This window comes from Syngnathus floridae, chromosome 1 (assembly GCF_059516105.1).
Source record: "Syngnathus floridae isolate MCC-2025c chromosome 1, RoL_Sflo_1.0, whole genome shotgun sequence".
NCBI classification, from domain to species: Eukaryota; Metazoa; Chordata; class Actinopteri; order Syngnathiformes; family Syngnathidae; genus Syngnathus; species Syngnathus floridae.
In genome coordinates, this window is record NC_142413.1 from 21717211 (window position 1) to 21736105 (window position 18895).

The window sequence follows — 18895 nt, forward strand, 5'->3', positions numbered from 1 at the left end:
ACAGGGTTAAAGGTCAAAACCTATTCATATAACTGAAATTCTACAAAACTGTTCAGAAAGGATTTACATAGTGAAGTGAAACACAACTCCAGTCATCATACACCTCTGTTCACTTTGTAAAACATTTCTGACATGTAAAACATGTATTACGTATTACATTTGATCACACCCTTGTCTTCTTATCCCTCATTTTATTGGTGTCATAAGATTAAACATGTAATGTCAATGGGGGTAAAATCCAAGGACACTATGGTTCTTGACTTTAGGTTTATTACGCTTGAGACGGGTTATCATTTGAGGGCTGTGATATTATCAGTAAATCATTTCTTCAGTCAGCGCACTGTGACCAAAAGAGGGCAGCACTATTTCACGTGTGGGCAGTTTTCTGCCTGGAAGTTATTACTCAAACAAGAAGCTGAGGCTCATCACAAGACATGTTGGAATTTCCCAATTTAAAATTTAGACATTTATATGTTGTGTGTCATGTCCTGTGTGTAACTCTTTCTGTGCAAATTCTAACGTAATCATGAAAATGGGAACCACATGACCCTTGATAAAATGTGTAGTTGTTATTCCTAATACCTGATGCATTTTTCCTCCCATTGTCTCAATGGAATGAATGTTATATCAGATTCACTTTTTCACAAGTTCTACCTGACAGCTGTGCTCCTCTGCTATGGGTCTCACCAGCTGTAACAGCATCTCCATATGGGAAAACTTGGGCTTCCAGTGGAGCTGCTGTTATCTGTGGTGGGTCACCTCTTATCATCCCAAGCCCCTACATACTAGGCTACATCCTAAATATCACATTTGTTCTATTTTGTTCGTGTTCTGTCAATAAAGCACATTGAATATGCATTTTCTCTTTTTTGTTGTTCATTTATATGGTGAATCAGGTGCTTAGCGTCTGCCTCAGATTTCTTGCTTGCATGCGTGCGTGTGCGTGTGGAGCGGTAGCACCTAAGACATAAAAAAAAGTACAATTATAAAATGCGTCATGAGCTGAAATTTTTAGATTCAAGAGTTTTTATTCGCCATGTTTGAGCGTTCCAAACAAGAAATTTGACTTCGGTAAATCACAGCCTCTGTTCAACATTTAGGTGACTAACAACACTCAGGACATGTGAGAAATGGCAAATATTCTCAAACATATCCTGATCTCAAACTCCTAAGAGGGCAAGGAAAAACGCAAAACTCCAGCTCGGGGAAATGAGAAACCTTGAGAAGAGAGTTCCTTGAGTTTCTTGTACATCTTTTCAATTAAATGAAATTATTTACTGCTTTGATATTCACGTATGTTCTTTTCCATGCGTTGTGGTCTATAATCAACTTTTGAGTGAATATCGATTATCACTACTTCGATTATCACTACTTTTCTAAGTGCATCGTGGGTAATTTTGAGTGCCCACAAATGTATCAATTTAATCTCTGGATATTCGGACACCCAAACAAAATGGCGTAACCCCTGAACAGTGTACTATAAAGAAAATAGTGTGCACATTTTGACACAGCCCAAGTCTGTGGTTAATATCTAGCCCCCAAAAAATGCAATAAATTGTAAGTCGAGCTTCCATGACCATTATTTTCGATTGTAACATGAGAATGTCAAATGGTCATTTTCGCTTTCCGTACAAAGTCAGGTGACCTGAACGTCACAAAAAAGCCTTCTAAGTTATTGACCTTATTCGCAATAACGAGCGACAAAAAATCTATTAATACTACGATATAATTCTCAACTAAAGGTATGTTTTTTTTAAAAACATCCTAGAAATTTAAATTGGTGTCTCTTCGAAGAGTGACTCGTCCTCGGAGGAACGTGTGGCGCTGTATGGCTTGCTAGCTACGCGGAGGGTGGGGACAAAAACTTGCCAGACCTCGCCCAGCCATTGCTTTATTCCGACGGTCAACCCGCAAGGCGCTGCGAAACAGCCTCATCGTTACACCAGGTTTACGTCCAAGGGGGATTCTGACACAGCTGTGTCAATAACTTTCATACACTATGTTTAGGAAAACCTTAAAAAAGGACCCCGAGCTGTTTCAGAACGTGGCGGACGGGCTACGGCAGCTTTACCGGACCAAACTGTTCCCTCTGGAGGACACGTATCGATTCCACGACTTCCACTCTCCTGCCCTCGAAGATGCCGATTTCGACAACAAGCCCATGGTGCTGCTGGTGGGACAGTACTCCACCGGCAAAACCACTTTCATTCGCCACCTCATGGAGCAGGACTTCCCCGGAATGCGCATCGGGCCCGAGCCGACCACAGACTCGTTTATCGCGGTGATGCACGGTGATCAGGATGGGGTGATCCCGGGTAACGCGCTGGTAGTCGACCCGAAGAAGCCATTCCGCAAACTCAACGCATTTGGGAACGCCTTCCTAAACAGGTACAGATCTACTCACAAGTTTCAAAAACTGATCAAATCCAAATAATAAAATACTAAAGTATTATAGTGTATCCTCAATGAAGACTACACGCCCCCCCCCCCCCCCAACCCCCATACACGCCCTTTTCACTCTTTTTCAGTCAGCTACAGGCTATTACACAATGTTGTAAGCTGTGTCACGTTTGTGTGAATTTCCCACTTTCATCACTTCCCAAACTGGTTTGTGGCAATAGCTTAATAAGTCTGCCTCTCAGTTCTGGGATTCTGGATACGAACCATAACTGTCTTCCCGTTTGGGGTTTGCATGTTCTCATCCTATACAAAGTAAAACATGCCTCTCGTGTTAGTTGAAGACTGAATACTGAATAGCTCGTAGGTGTCGCAATTGTTGTTAGCCTGAATGCGTCCTTCCTCTCACCCAAAGTCAGCTGGAATAAGTTGCAGCTGACCCATGACCCTATTGAGAATATACACTGTATATTATAGAATGGAAGGAATTTCCCTGTATGTACGGCAAAGTAACGTAGGTCCATTTTCCTTCCACTTTTCAGTCAACATGTCAGGTATCCGCCCACATACAGTTTGAACACCTGGCTTAGACACTGACACATTTGTCAAGTGGCCCCTTGACTGAAGGCAGACTTGTAGGTGATGTTTCCAAGCAATAGATTCTTACGTTTTGTACCTCCAAATTGTACATTCTTATCACAAGCGGTAGGGAAGCCATCTCCCTTCTTGTTGCCACTGTGAGCAGGTCTTGTGCAATGAAGTTGTACCAGCAGGTTAAAGGTTCACATGTGTCATTGGCTGACATTGTTTCACGTTCTGAACAAGACTAACTCAGCCTGTGCGTCCCAAAGATAGTAGTTGGTAAGTCAAAGCTCATTCATACAGACACTTGAGCCTTTAGTTGCACAATTTCAAAAAGTGTACAACTCAATCTTGTAACGTGGTTTTATCCCAAACATATGTAAAAAGTGTGTCATGGTCCAGTAAAACCAAGGTTGAACTTTTTCCCAAAGTCCTGTTTGGCATAAATGCCAAAAGGACACCATACCCACTACAACACGTGGCAGCATCATGCTTTGGGGCTAATTATTTAAAAGTAGTATATCAGGCAGAGCTAATTAATACGGCTTCATAGTTGTTGATGTATCAGGACAAGCAAGAGCAATCCAATGACAGTATTTCCACTTTCCATTGCGGTCCCTTCCTGCAATTTTGAAGATTGTTTGCCCTTTCTTCCACACTCTGCCAAACAACATCAGTCATGCTCAGATAAACAAAATAACGCATCTCAGATAAGACCTTTAAAAGAGCGGCGGTGCCGGACTTCACAGTGGACGATTCATCCGTCCGAGTGTATTACAGATGTGAGGGGAAGCCAGATAAGATTGTGTGTGTAAACAAAGGCCATTGTCCATCTCTACATCATTTGTCACCGCTTTGGACGCCGTCCCGTAGTGTCACAGACCTGTGGCTTGCTTTGAATGGAATTTGCAACTCCCTTTTGGCAACCATGTGTAGGCTGATACAAAGCATTGTAGCTGCGAAGAGGGAATTGCTTTGGCCTATTGCTAAGTGAAGAGGAATGTTTTCAAATAATTTTAATTCCTGTATGTTAATATGGTCCATGAGCGACGATGCTAATTTAAGGGTTCCGTTGTTTAACAGTCGTCATGATTACTCTTTAACTAGCTGGCTCACCTTTGATAGGAACTGTTATTCATAAAGAATGGAAACACAAGTTAGTCATATGATCCTCACTCCTTCAAACTCCAAAGGTAACAACGGCTGTCTTTTTGCTTTCCCCTTCTTTTGAGCCCTTTGACACTACTAAATGCCTCTCAGCCGTTTACACAGAAGCTTCAATTGCTTGGCCTCCTGCCTTTGTAGTTACACAGTCAGCCGGGGGCTGCAAATTGAGGCGCTATCAGTAAAAGCTGAGTCAGCAAAGTCCAAGTTTTGCACCGACCGGTCTGGCTTCGCCCTGCCCTTCTCCTGGCCTTAAATTCCAGGACACTGACTCTGCACTTTTCCTGAATCTGACGCACGCACAGCCTCAAACAAAGTTGGAAACAGTAGAGAGACAAATTTGCAGCGGGGCTCCTCTACATGCTAGGTAGACGCAAATGTCAGTAAATATATGGTTAGATGCTCACATGCAGACGATTGGACCCTAGAAACATGATACAAATTTCTATTCTGTACCCCAAGATGGCTGCCTCCACACCCATTTCCTCTTTGTCAACAGGAAGTAAGTGGAAGGTCAAAGGTCAAAAAGTGAGGCATGAACCTCACCTTAAGTCACAAGACATGGATATTAACCCTTGGTGTTATTTTAGCAAAGATGTGCAGCTGCAGGTTCTTGCACCCACTTGGTACATAAGTAAAGAGTGACGCATCTCGCACAGTTGCAGGGAGCCCGTGGCTGGCCGTTCATAGAATTCCACCTCATCCCTTCATTTTTTCAGACATGCTCTGTGTGGAAACTATTGGGATTGACGGCTAAATGGAAAGCCCTGAGCCAAAATTCCAAAGTATGCCGGCAGTTATGACTGATGGGCGGAAAAATCCTGCGTGTTTCTTATCTAGAACAAACAGCGTAGCATTACAGCGGCAGAGCATATGTATGTCACATGCTCAGTTTTCATTCCTCTTTGGATTTTCCTATTTTCATTGTGTGGTATGAGACCTCTGTTGGAGTTTGTGGTGCGAGTGTGTGTGCGCTCATGCCTTTGTGTGTTTTCGGTATGAATGTGAAAGCAAGGCTTCTTTCTCAGTCTCATGACCTAGTGCCTCTGAGCTTTTTTTTTTTTTTTTTTTTTTTTTATTATTTATTTTTTTTTTTTATAGTGTCACTTCAGTTTGACTGAATGCGAAGACCTCTAAGATCTCTGGGCTGTTTTCACAACTTTGTCCCATATGCCTGTGCGTATTATAACTTCTCTTCTGACTAGGGCTGAACAGTAATAAAAAAAAATTATATAGACAGTCAGGCCCCAGGGTATGAATAATCTTAGGATAAGTCGATCTGGTCAATTGTCTTCTGATTTATGCCTTACTGACGGGTGTTTTCACAATAGGCTACCTGTTTTAGAAAATATTGTGAAGTTCTTGTAGTGAACTCTTAAAAGACTGCAAGTTATAAGCTATAAATAATGGAAATTCTCTTCATGTCAAAGTGGTTTGTATCCCAAGTTCCAACTGTGCCAATATTATCCAGCTTGACAAATATTAAACCGTGTTGACAGGCGTTCCTCACATGTTTGAGTTTGAAAACGAGTTATTCAGAACTCCATTATTGTCTATTTACTTTTCAATTTATGTGCACACTGACCTTTTTTTCCCACACCTCTTCCATCCTGCCTCATGCTCTTTTTCCACTTCCTTCTTTTTCTACTCTTTCTCTTTATACTGTACTTGATGCCCCCACCCCCTCTTTCTCCTAAATAGGTTCATGTGTGCCCAGTTGCCCAACCCGGTCCTGGAGAGCATCAGTATCATCGACACTCCCGGAATCCTGTCAGGAGAGAAGCAGAGGATCAGTCGAGGTTTGGCTAATACGCATCATTTCCTACTCACCACACCCCACAAATACAACACAGACCAACGCATGCATGAATAAGCAAACAGGAAGTTGAAATATGAAAATATAACCCAAAGTGTGCTCCCTCTCAAGACAGTTTGAGTTATTCATGATTGCCAACTTGTAAAAGAGTTTGAGCCCCAAATCCAACAAAACAGGTAAATAAAAAAATCTCCAATACTTTTAGCTCATATTCTGTCACTCCACCTTGTATTTTTCAAGGCCGCCCTCTCTTTCCACTCCACGTTTGCTTTCTGTTCATCCTAATGACATCATCAAGTCATTTCACAGTTTCACATTTCGCAGTGAATATTATCAAAGTTGAATAATGAAATGCCACACCTCAAATTACCTTGTTTTTTTCTCTTCAGTAAAACTATAACTAACCTTACTACCGCCAAATGCCTTTGAGGCCTGCTTCATTTAATACTTTCCCCCAATTACAGTGCTAGTGCTATCTGCAGTAAATAAATGTTCTCGACCACTACGCGAGGAAATGCCACGCATCCGTTTTTAGTCACTTTTCACATGCTGCACTCTCACTTCAAAAGTGCCACATGCACAATTTTCGTGGGACTGGACTTGCAAAAATGTCTTCCGTTTTCTGCACGCTACAAGAGGAAGTGTACACACAGCGATAGAGTGATTTTGTCGTCAGAGAAAAGGAAGTAAAGCGGAGAATCGTGAATTTCCACAAGAAGGTCGGCACCCCCGTGTGCTCGTGCCTCGCTCAGTGCGCTGATATGCAATCTGTTTTTTATTGAGTCCATCATTCCCATGACACAGCGCAGAAAAAAGCTGCAGCTGGAGCGAATCGAGGAGTTCAGGAAAGAGACATTTAAAAGGGCCATGCAAACAAACGGAACAAAAACGATTCTTACTAACAGCGTTTTAAATGTACAGAATTTGTGATGCCTATTCAGGTGACCTTGACTCTACCAAAAGAGAAACCTTTTATGCACTTTCTATGGGTGCGCGGTACACTAGTCTACACACACCAGTTTCTCCTGTTTGTGTATAAACAATGATACAATGCTGTACTCTACTGTATCATATACAAACAAGCGCGTATAGACTTGAAACACTATTCAGATAGCAGGCACCAGACAGGAAGTTTGCGTACCAGCACTTGCTCAAAGCTAATATTGTTGCCCTGTAATGGAGCATTAGCACACAGCTAGTATATACAGTGTGTACAATGTGCAGCGCATATTTTGTATACATGGTGGTTAAACAGTGAGGGCAGTGTTTTTTTATGGAGCCCCGTCAAAGTGACAGTTGCTGGGTGGAATGTCTACAGGACTCGAAAAACGTAAGACAGCAATTTAGGTCCAACGAGGCATCCTGTCACTGACTCCTTGAAAGAATTGAAAACGTGTCAAAGCACAAAAATCATGATATAATGTTGTTTTTGGTGTGGTCAAGAAATGGTGTTCAGTGTTATCTTGTAAATCATAAATTACATGGTGAAATTACTAATGTAAATTGCTGTTGTGATTTGGCCAAGCCAAAATTGATTTCATAGCTTTCGGTTTAGTCACAAGTTCAACGCAGAAGCGAACCAATTCTGTGACAAAGTATTTCAATCCGACGACAGCGTCACAACTCGGAACTGCCTCTACTTGTCTGCCTGCAGATTGTAAAGTCCAGGAAGAACAGACTTTGACAGTTACTGTCCATTTTGAGTGGGCTGGAAACTATTTTGTGTCTGTTCCGGAATCTGTTGGGTCCGACTTGATGGAAGGAGTAACTTAATTCTCCCAAATGCATTCTCCCACACACCAATGTTTGCTTTGACTGTGAGAGTGCCCGCTTTCTTTCCCTATAAGGCTGGTCGGCATGTTGCGCTTGTGCATCCCTGCGTGTAGTCGTCGTATGTTAAAGGAGCAGCAGTTGTCCATGCGGGCTGGCTATAAGTGAGCCTCATGCTTGTGCAGCTGTCGCTCAGGCCTGCTTTTCCTGACGTGTTGAAAAAATAGAAAGCAGATAGAATGAGCAAAATGTCCTCCGCGGTCTCCCAAAGGGATCTTGAAACATGTCCTCCTCTCTCTTCTCACACATGCTAGGCGCACAGACAGGGAAATGTATTTTCACGTGCCCTCACTCACTGTCACTGGCTCCTTTAGTTCTTTAATGGCCCCTGTTATCTCATTCTTTCCCTCCTGGCCTCCGCCTGTCCAGTGCCGCGCTCTCTCCTCTGCCTTTACGCGCACATGCGCCGACGCAAACAAAGGGTAGGAAGGAATGCGTGCGCAGCAGATATGCGATGCTGATTGCAGATTGGGCCCCAGTGAGATAAATTCGCAGAGATCCGATGACACGCCTTCAATCAAATCTATTCTGTAATTCTTCCCACCCACTTCTCGTCAATAAAGATAAGGATTCAGTGGAACCGCTGAGGTCGGACGGACATTGTCAGTTTTTGAAGACTGGTCGAGCTCTAATATGTTTGTGTTTTGAATCAAATGTAAAACGGTTGAACTGCAAATAATTCCTTCCAGAGTTAGCCTTTCAAATTGATTTTTTTTTTTTAAAAGTAACTTGTTTACATTCTTAACCGCTATGACAACCAATTAATATGTAGAAATTACAAACATTTCAAATGTTGAATAGGGACATATCGATTATCAGCGCCAATATTCGTCATTTAACATCAGCGATGGCCTTTTAAAACAATCCGATGGCTTGTAAGACATCAATTTAAAACTGATTTAAATATTCAGTTCACTTTGAGGTGCTGCTGACCTTGGGAACTCTCTGCATCTTGTCTTTAAATATAAACAAAGATGACATTTGTTAGTTGGAAAGTTTAGAGAATTCACCTACTGTAGAAAACTAGCGAGCTGTTAACTTAATTTTATCAGTCTGTTGTCTAAGATTCAACCGAAACAATAGTAGCACACAACTCACTTGACTTACTTATACTGCATATACATTAACACTGATGTTCATATGTCCACTCATAAATGCGTATTGTGTATGCAGTAAACTAAATTCTTATCATCGACATCTGTAAATTCTTCCATGTATATAGTTTCTCTTGATGGTGTATTGTAATTGACTTAATTCATGTGCTTGGAAAGAATGCATGAACTCTCATTTTGAGGTAATGAAACTTCTGGATGTACTACTAAGTGTCAAAACGCTTGAGCAAAGAACCAAATTTTCCTGTATTAGTTCCTCCGTGGAAGCGGATGTGAAAACACAGTTGGCTACAAGCCATGTGTGTGTACGTAAAAGAATTGTGGCACAAAATCACACAACAGGGCATGAAAAATAAACGTGAACTCCTCACCACCACGTGTTCCTTCCGCCTGCAGGGTACGACTTTGCCGCCGTGTTGGAATGGTTTGCGGAGCGCGTGGACCGCATCATCCTGCTGTTCGACGCCCACAAGCTGGACATCTCCGACGAGTTCTCCGAGGTGATCCGCGCGCTCAAAAACCACGAGGACAAAATGCGCGTGGTTCTGAACAAGGCCGACCAGATCAGCACCCAGCAGCTGATGAGGGTCTACGGTGCACTGATGTGGTCCCTGGGAAAAATCATCAACACGCCTGAGGTACATACAACTGATTGTGAATCATTAGTGTTAACATTTGCTCCACTTTAGATACTTTATACAAGGCTGCATACATCAATCAGTATTTGCCACATATACAGTATTTAGACATTATTATAAACTGCTTTGTTTTTTGCACAGTACTTCCATGTATCATATATATTATTGCTCCTTTTTGTTGGGTGTTTGATTACTAATGAATTCTTGTAGTCTCCCCCCCCCCCTCAAATCTCATCACAATATTATACATAATTCCCATTGACATTTTTTATTTAACCATTTATTAAGTCAAGATTTTTTTTTTAACTACTTTTCCGTTCAAGACGGACAACGAACCCTTAAAACAGGTTTAACAGGACGAGCCAAATGCATGCAATCTCTTAACACAACAATCAGCCGTGTTCCTTGGTATCAACTTGTCATATTAGGTGACTGGTTTCAGGTTGAAAGTGTTCAATGAGAATCAGAGTCTTCATTTTTACCCGTTTCCATGAGGAAGGAGCTGCGTATTTATTTATTTCCCCAGCTCAGTACGGGTCTTCGGCCCAGCGCTTGTATAGCAGTTTAAATGTTAATTTAAAGAAAAAGGCAAGTCAACTTTTTTGTAACAATAACATCGCTTAACACGGTATTTTGACCAATTTTGTATTTGTGGAATAAAACGTTTGGTGCCACATGACATACTCTCGCCAAGTTAATGTTTGAACTTGGACAAAAGTCATAAATAGATCCTACAGGGTCATGTGGACAATTATTCACTGACTTTGCAGCCTGCAAGAATGTGCGTTAAAGGATTTGAAGTGTCTCACTGTTTTTTCTTTCCTCACACCCTACCTCATGCGGCTGTTTACATTTCACAAATGCACTTTTACTGTCTGTTTATTCTTTCAACCCACATTGCTGTGTCATCACTGTCACTGATGCGAGTGAGCCTGCTCATGTCAACGTGTCGCCACCTCCCCCCAGGTGGTGCGTGTGTACATCGGCTCGTTTTGGGCCCAACCCCTGCTGGTACCGGACAACAGGAAGTTATTTGAGGCCGAGGAGCAGGACCTCTTCACGGACATCCAGTCCTTGCCCCGCAATGCTGCTTTACGAAAACTCAATGACCTCATCAAACGAGCACGTCTCGCAAAGGTTAAGGCTTTTAAAATCACTTCATGCCCCTATGCGGTCACATGAAAAGTAAAGTGTACTCAGTCTCTTGCCCACAATTAGCCAAGTCCAGTGGCACTAATTAAGCCAAGTAGTATAGAACATCTGTGCATGTCAAGTCGTTGTTCAGATTAAAATGTAGTGGCGCATGTAAACTGCAGAAAGGACTTAATCACGGCATGTAAATAATTGACCACGGATTTTTGACCGGAACGACAGAGTTTGCACGTAAACCCGGCGACTGACTTTTTTTTTTGTTTTGTCAATTAATACATTTGTCCAAATTACCCACAATAATAAATGTGTGATTAAATGATATTGTCAGAATTTTTGATACGACTCATGTAGTGGATCTCCCCACTGTTGTATCCATAGTCTTTCTGTTTTACCTTTCTATAAAGAAAACATGGTCGCTTTCAGGCGGAATTATTACATATACATTGACTACTTTTCAGGAAATTCAAATAAAAAAAATGATAGGCTCCACGGGTTGAGGGTGTGCTGGTGGAACAAAGAAAATGAGAAGCTAACCAGCAAGTTTCAATAGGCAGAAATGAATCGGTGCATGCTTAGGTACTTTTGACTCAAATGTAACCTCGTGTGTCCAAGAGAATTAATAGATTTGACACTTAAAATTAGTAAATAGTGTGTAAAACTCAAAGACAATGTTACGGGACATTACGGTGACAATATGTGATTTTTAAAAAAATTATTTTTCAGGTTCACGCCTACATTATCTGCTCACTCAAGAAGGAAATGCCGAGTGTGTTTGGAAAGGACTCGAAGAAGAAAGAGCTGATTGCCAACTTGGGCGAGATCTACTTGAAGGTGGAGAAGGAGCACCAAATCTCACCTGGAGACTTCCCCAACCTTGCTAAGATGCAGGTAAGGTGGAAATGACGGATAACCATATAGTGTGTTAGACTGCTCGATACTGATTTTAACATCTTTACTGACCTGTACTTGAACACAATTTTGGAGCAACATGGAGAAAAACAATCTAACTTTTTTGAGCTGACTCACCTGTTAATTGATTTTTCAATATTATTAAAATGTTTTTGATGAGAGAAACAAGAGAGCATTGTGCATGGATGCTAAAACCGCTCACATAGCGGCACAGAATTTGTTTGTGAACCGAGGTTTGACTGGAATCGTACCCGGTCATCTTCACCTCTTTCCCGACATTGCCCTCCAGGATGTGGACCAAATTTATTTTTCCTGGTTTGCCAGGAAATCCTGCTTGTGCTCTACCACTGAAAGACTAATCTATTTCTATCCCCAATTCCTGTTTTCTGTTTTTAGGAGATGCTCAATGCTCAGGACTTCTCCAAGTTTGCCGCCATGAAGCCCAAGCTGCTGGAAGCGGTGGAAGACATGCTGGCCAACGACATCGCCCGCCTCATGGCCTTGGTGCGCCAGGAGGAGGCGGCGCTGCCCAGCAACTCAGTCAAGGGCGGTGCCTTTGAGGGAACCATGAGCGGCCCCTTCGGCCACGGTTACGGCGAGGGGGCCGGCGAGGGCATCGACGACCTGGAGTGGGTGGTGAACCGCGACAAGCCCTCGTACGACGAGATCTTTTACACGCTCTCGCCCATCAATGGCAAAGTTTCCGGCGCCGCCGCCAAGAAGGAGATGCTCAAGTCCAAACTGCCCAACACGGTGCTGGGAAAGATCTGGAAGCTGGCAGACGTGGACAGAGACGGCCTCCTCGACAACGAGGAGTTCGCTCTGGCCAACCACTTAATCAAAGTCAAGCTGGAGGGCCACGAGCTGCCCGCCACGCTGCCCGACCACCTAGTGCCCCCATCCAAGCGCGTGACCGCACTGCAGGATTAGACCTTCACTTTCTGTTTGGGACTCTCCGCACGCCAGAGAGTGACTGGGGGGGAGGGGGGGGGAGGTTGGTTTCTTGTGAATTAGAAGAGAAATTATCGTGTGAAAAAATGCAGCTCTGGAGGAAAAATTAAGAGACCAAAAAACACTGGTTATTTTCTTATTTTTTTGTTTCATTTTCTGCAAATAAATTCTCTAAATTAGTGGTACTCAAACTAATCAAACAAGCAAGTGCCACACCAATGCATGCATTCGGGGCTCTTCAGCTACAACCACAATGACAAACATTTACTGCACTGTAAATACGTTTGCGTGAAAATAGTGCCTGAATATTTTTTTTTTTCAAAATACGTCAACCAATATAAAAGATTAAATGCAGCCCTTCACTGTACTGATTAAAAAGAAATCAAGCCACGGTCACACAATGTAGTTTGAACTTTTTAATCAGAGATTGTCTCACATACCCTGAGAGAGCCTTTGTACCTCAAGAGCACAAAAGAATCACAGCTCAAAATGAATATTTGGATTTTGAATTTGGGAGTTATTAGTAGTTTACATAATAAAACAAATATTCATTTCACTCAAACTTACCTATAAGTACCAAAAAGTGATAATTTTGCAGTGGTCACTGAATTTTTTCCAGAGCTGTACTCAATAAGTAAATTAGGAGGGGGAGAGTGGAGTGATTATCCACATGAGAGAAAGTTGCTACATCCCGAACCAATTCATTGGGTAGCGGGATGTTGAACCTAAATTTACACCTATGTGAAAAAGATGTCCTAGTATACAGTATATAGTCAACATCATTTGATCATTTGATGATCCAAATAATATAATTTGGAGAAAGAGGAAATAAATCATTTCATCTATATTTTTGTATTTCCTGGTGTTGACTCCAAATGCTTCCATTTTTGTTATTTTGCCAGATAAATAAAAGGAATGTTTATCATTTGACTCCTGACTGCGAAGGTTTTGTTCAATATTTGCTTTATGGAAGGGCAACCCTGACAAGTTGACACATAAAGGAACAATCATCATTGTGCTGTATTTTTGTTTGTTTGATTGTTGTACATTTTTCTGTATTTCATTCGAATATTTTTGATTTTACGACACGTCCCATTTTACGTCATCATTTCCAATGTAGGAACTGAGATCTGTCTGTATACATCTCAAAGTTATTAATCAAAGACATAAACACTGGCAGAGTTCGAAACAATGCTTCTTATTGATATTTACTATATTTGTTTCCTAATTATTTTGACAACTCATCACACATGATTAGTGTCTTCTCGTAGCAGGTGATGACGTATACTATTATGAAAGGTACTTTGAGCATTTATTTCAGAAGTGTGCATCAAATTGGCGGCTCTTAACCTCAATCAGTAGTAGTAGTATCCAAGAAGTTGCTTTCAATTTCCAAAGGGTTGGTGACCCACGCGGGGACGGGGAAAACATGCAAACTCCACACAGGGAGGGTCAGAGGTGGAATCGACCCGGCATCCTCCTAACTGCGAGGTGGACGTGCTAACCAGTGCCACATCAAGCCGCCAGGCTTGGTGACCCCGCTTCATGATATCAACTGCCCTCTGTTGGCCAAATTGTGTCAGCACATTACAGTACAAGCGTAGGAGCAGAAAAGCGCCTATTCATAAAAACAACGAATGCGTCATCTATGCCTCATTCACTAGAAGAACCCACAGGAAGGCCTATTATTGGACAAAGTTGAATCACTTAATCCCTAATGATTTTGTTTTCAGTTTCTGGAAATGAGATCATATTTAGAGTATTAAAATATAATATTATTGAGCATTTCTTACACGCAGGTTCTCATCAGTGACATGCGGTGTGGTTCATGACTGGGGAGGCACTGATGTCATCCCCCCCCCCCAAGTCAAGTCAAGTCAAGTCAAGTCAAGTTTATTTGTATAGCCCTAAATCACAAGCAGTCTCAAAGGGCTTCACATAGACAAACAATTGACAATTATTCTCAAAGCATCCCCTGATCTTAAGCTCCCAAAAGGGCAAGAAAAAACCCCTACCAAGGGAAAAATGAGAAACCTTGAGAAGGGACCACAGATGGAAGGATCCCCCTTTCAGGATCACCAGGCTGCAATGGATGCAGAGAGGGCACATAAAATACGTAATATGAAAATCAATAAAAAAGTGGATGTCCAAGTCAAAGCAAAGAGCTGCCGGAGGTGCCCTCAATTGTCCTGGCAGTGTCTTCGAGGAGGGTAAGCTGCAGTTCCCTCCTCCTGAATTGGTCCACGAGAATCCAGATAGGCGAGAGGGAGCGAAAACAAACTCCAGCCGAATCGGCCACTACAGGTTAATTAAAGGCCATATCATAGAAATGTGTCTTTAAACGTGTCTTAAATGTTTCTACTAAGGTAGCAGTTCTAATATCCATTGGGAGGGCATTTCAAAGCTCTGGAGCCCGAATAGAAAATGCTTAGACCCTGCAGACATTTTCTTGGCCCTCGGTGTCACTAAAAGACTAGTGTTTTGCGAACGAAGGTTACGAGACGGAACATAAGGAACAACTAGGTCGATGAGATATGAAGGCGCTATGCCATGCAATGATTTATAGGTTAATAGAAGAACCTTGAAGTCACATCTTTAATGGACCAGGAGCCAATGTAAGTTGGCTAATGTTGGGGTGATGTGATCAAATATTTTTACCCGTGAGAGCAGCCTTGCAGCATTTTGTACTAACTGTGGACCTTTGATGCTGGACTTCGGAAGACCAGAGAATATACCAGCTCAGTGGCCTAGTAGTTGAGTGTCCACCCTGAGACTGGAAGGTTGTGGGTTCAAACCCCGGCCGGGTCATACCAAAGACTATAAAAATGGGACCCATTTCCTCCCTGCTTGGCACTCAGCATTAAAGGTTGGAATTGGGGGGTTAGATCACCAAATGATTCCCGAGCGCGGCACCGCTGCTGCTCACTGCTCCCCTCTCCCCCAGGGGATGGATCAAAATCACATGGGGATGGGTTAAATGCAGAGGACAAATTTCACCACACCCAGATGTGTGTGTGACGATGATCATTGGGACTTTAACTTTAACTTTAACTTTAATAATGCATTAGAGTAGTCCAGACGCGATGTGATGAACGCATGTATAATATTTTCCGCATCGCTGGTCAAGAGGATCGGACGAATCTTAGCAATATTACGAAGGTGAAAAAACGCAGTTCTGGTTATGTTCTTAATGTGCTTTTGAAAGGAGAGCGTTTGGTCAAATATTACCCCCAGATTAGTTACAGTATCGCTCTGAGTGATGGTACGATTATCTATAGTTATAGTGGTTTCCTTAAATAAGTGTTGATAAGGCATGGACCAATTATCAACATCTCAGTTTTATCTGGGTTAAGATGAAGGAAGTTGAGAGACATCCATTGCTTGATCTCTGCAAGGCATGCCTCAAGATTACAACAATCCCGCGGATCTGTCATCGATAACGGCATATATAATTGGGTGTCATCCGCATAACATTGAAAACTAATATTATATTTACGTATTATGTCCCCATGCGGAATCATATAAATATTAAATAGAATTGGTCCGAGTACCGATCCCTGTGGGACACCACACGTAACATTATAAGGCTCAGAGGACGTATTGCCATGGACCACTCAGTGCGTCCTGTCTGATAGATAGGAATAGAACCAGCCTAGTGCTGACCCTGAAATACCAACAACTTTTAATACGCGCTAATAAAATATCGAAGTCTACAGTGTCGAAGGCAGCACTAAGATCGAGTAGTAACAATACAAATGAAGTGTTTGAATCCATAGCTATGAGGAGATCATTAGTCACTTTAGCAAGTGGAGTCTCAGTGGAATGATTAGCTCTAAAACCAGACTGAAAAGATTCATATCAATTATTGGCAACCATGTAATCAATAAGATGCTGCGCTACTACTTTTTCAAGAAGTTTTGCTATGAATGGGAGGTTTTAAACTGGCCTATAATTACTGAGACAGTCTGGGTCAAGATTTGGTCGCTTAAGTAACGGTGTAATGATAGCGGTTTTAAAGGCTGTTGGCACTATCCCAGAGGAGACAGACAGATTAACTATATTTAAGACGGACGGTCCTAAAATTTTAAATAATTCGGCTGGAAGCGGGTCGAGTAAACACCCTACTGGATTGCACCTCGCCGCCTAGGTAGTGGGCGTGATCCATTGGTTTGCTCTACCAACCTGGGGGCGGTGCCACCTTATGTATTTACACAAATACTTGCATTTGTTTGCATATGCATACAAAGCGAGGTTCCAATTATATGCTCACACGGAGGCCCGAACCAATTCCCTACCGAGCAAGAGCCCGTGTCACTGACCTGTCGGGTATTTCAACCTGGAAACCCTCGGCCGTCTGCACTCTTTTTAATAGTGATGTGCATTCCAGTTCTTAAATGAACTGAATCTGTGGAAGCTGTTCACTCAAAAGATTTGTTCAAAAGAATCGTTCTCTGAATCGTTCGCTACATTTTCTTAGTTATTTATTCATTTATTTATTTTTTACCTCGTGTAGTGTACCTATTGAAGTGTCCATGAGGTGTACCTAATCACAGGCCACTTCATTAGGGAAAAAGCTTAAGTGAAAGTGATATGTGCCACACCCGCCCTCACCCCCACCTTCTGATTGGCTGTTTGATCTGTGACGTCATTCGGACACTCTTAGGTACACCGCCATTTTCAGGTTCGCTCGCGAAGATTCACGAGTGAGTGACAGACAGCGTTGCTGCTATGCCAGCCGCCACACGTTATGCCGACATTGATGTTTTAATTTTATATTTGTTGGATTGTAGTTGATGGTGTTATTATATCGAATGTGTTTGTGTTTGAATAAAAGGTTGAAAAAAAATCCGTTATGCCGACATTTGTTATTTTGGGGGACACTAATTCATATAACAACGTAAAACACATATTGTCATATAAAGCAGTTAACCAAACCTGTTATGAAGTTACAGGTAGGATATTGTATTGTACAGTAAAGTGGATCCTGTCTTTATGGACAATTCGGCTTAAGAACAACTCTATTTCAATTCATTTATAAATGTAAAACATTGCTTCTGATATCGGGTAAGCAAACTTTGGTAATCAAAACCATATTGTGAAACTATATTGACTATTGATGGTGAAGTTTCACATGTGTTCTTTACAATGTTGATGCAAGAACTTGAAGGAATGGGGTCGAAATACAAAAAGTCCTACCTAGCTACAAAAACAGATATGCTCAAACCTCATTGAATAAAGTACATAAGCAGAAAAGTATATTCACATATTAAATCAATAAAAGAAACACTTTAAGCTTATAATTATACCTACACACCAAATCAATAAAGAAGACATAACTAGACATTTTTGATAAATGGTAATGAGAAAGGTTTTTATAACTATCTGATATATATTTCTGAGCACTTTGAAATAACAAATGACTTTTGATATATTGCCTAAATAGCTTAATGACCCTTAAGGAACTGTGTAATGCATGCCTGGTGTTTTTTCTCTAAATCATGGACACGGCCAGAGTCGTCTTGACCGTTTAGTACTTGATTGTATTTTATGTTTTGACTAGACGCCAGTTTTTGATTACTATTGAACGCTCTGCACAGAGGGAAAGATTTTGCCTAACAAAGAAAAGATACGGTTAGAAGCATGATTAAACTAAGAATATAATGACGTAAGCAAAGACATGAAGTATCAAAAGCATAAACTTTACATAGTCAGGGAACAGCAATAGATTAATGATGTCACAGCCAAAAGCTAACATAATTTTGTACAAAATGACAAAATTGAAAGAATGAGGTACGACAGTGTATGTCCAAGATTGGAGAAGAATGTTCACAGGAAGGTCACGTGGAGATAAAACCAGCAGGTGCCAGAGGGAGCCAGCCAAGGACTCGGCCAAAGATGATCGCCAAGGCCGAAAGACGGGATGGAAGACAACAGCCCCCACACACACCGAATCGCCCATAACCAGCACCCACTCCCATGGCGAACTTGCCCCACCCCAAAGACTCATCACCCATCAAACTCGGCCCACACTGGCATGTGCAGCTGATATAAGCTAACCAAAGAACCTTGAACGTTGCCTTTTCTGAATGGAGACTTTCCGCTCTTGAAGGGCCCAGCGCTGTATTGTACTTTCCTGAAAACAGAACTTTTTGAACAAGAATTGTGATTGAACTCAACCAACCTGTGTAAGTCTAATTTGTGCTTCAGTGTCTTAGCATTTTCCTAAATCTGAAGAAATCAAACGAGCACGCAGTGAGTAAATTGGATAACAGGTGATTGGCAATGGCTTTTGCCGTGAGGCGCAGATAACGCCGCGCGCCCAAAATTGTGGACAAAATCCAACA

The 18895-nt window shown here is 41.9% G+C and overlaps 1 protein-coding gene across 1 annotated transcript; it reads left to right on the top strand.

Moving 5' to 3' along the window:
- Positions 1–1631: 1631 nt before the first annotated feature.
- Positions 1632–13481, top strand: ehd1a (EH-domain containing 1a). Its single transcript, XM_088386485.1, has 6 exons — positions 1632–2388; positions 5845–5942; positions 9298–9539; positions 10506–10676; positions 11415–11579; positions 11997–13481. Exons 1-6 carry the CDS (start codon positions 2000–2002, stop codon positions 12528–12530), a joined length of 1599 nt encoding a protein of 532 aa, XP_088242611.1. The 5' UTR covers positions 1632–1999; the 3' UTR covers positions 12531–13481.
- The last annotated feature ends 5414 nt before the right edge of the window (positions 13482–18895 follow it).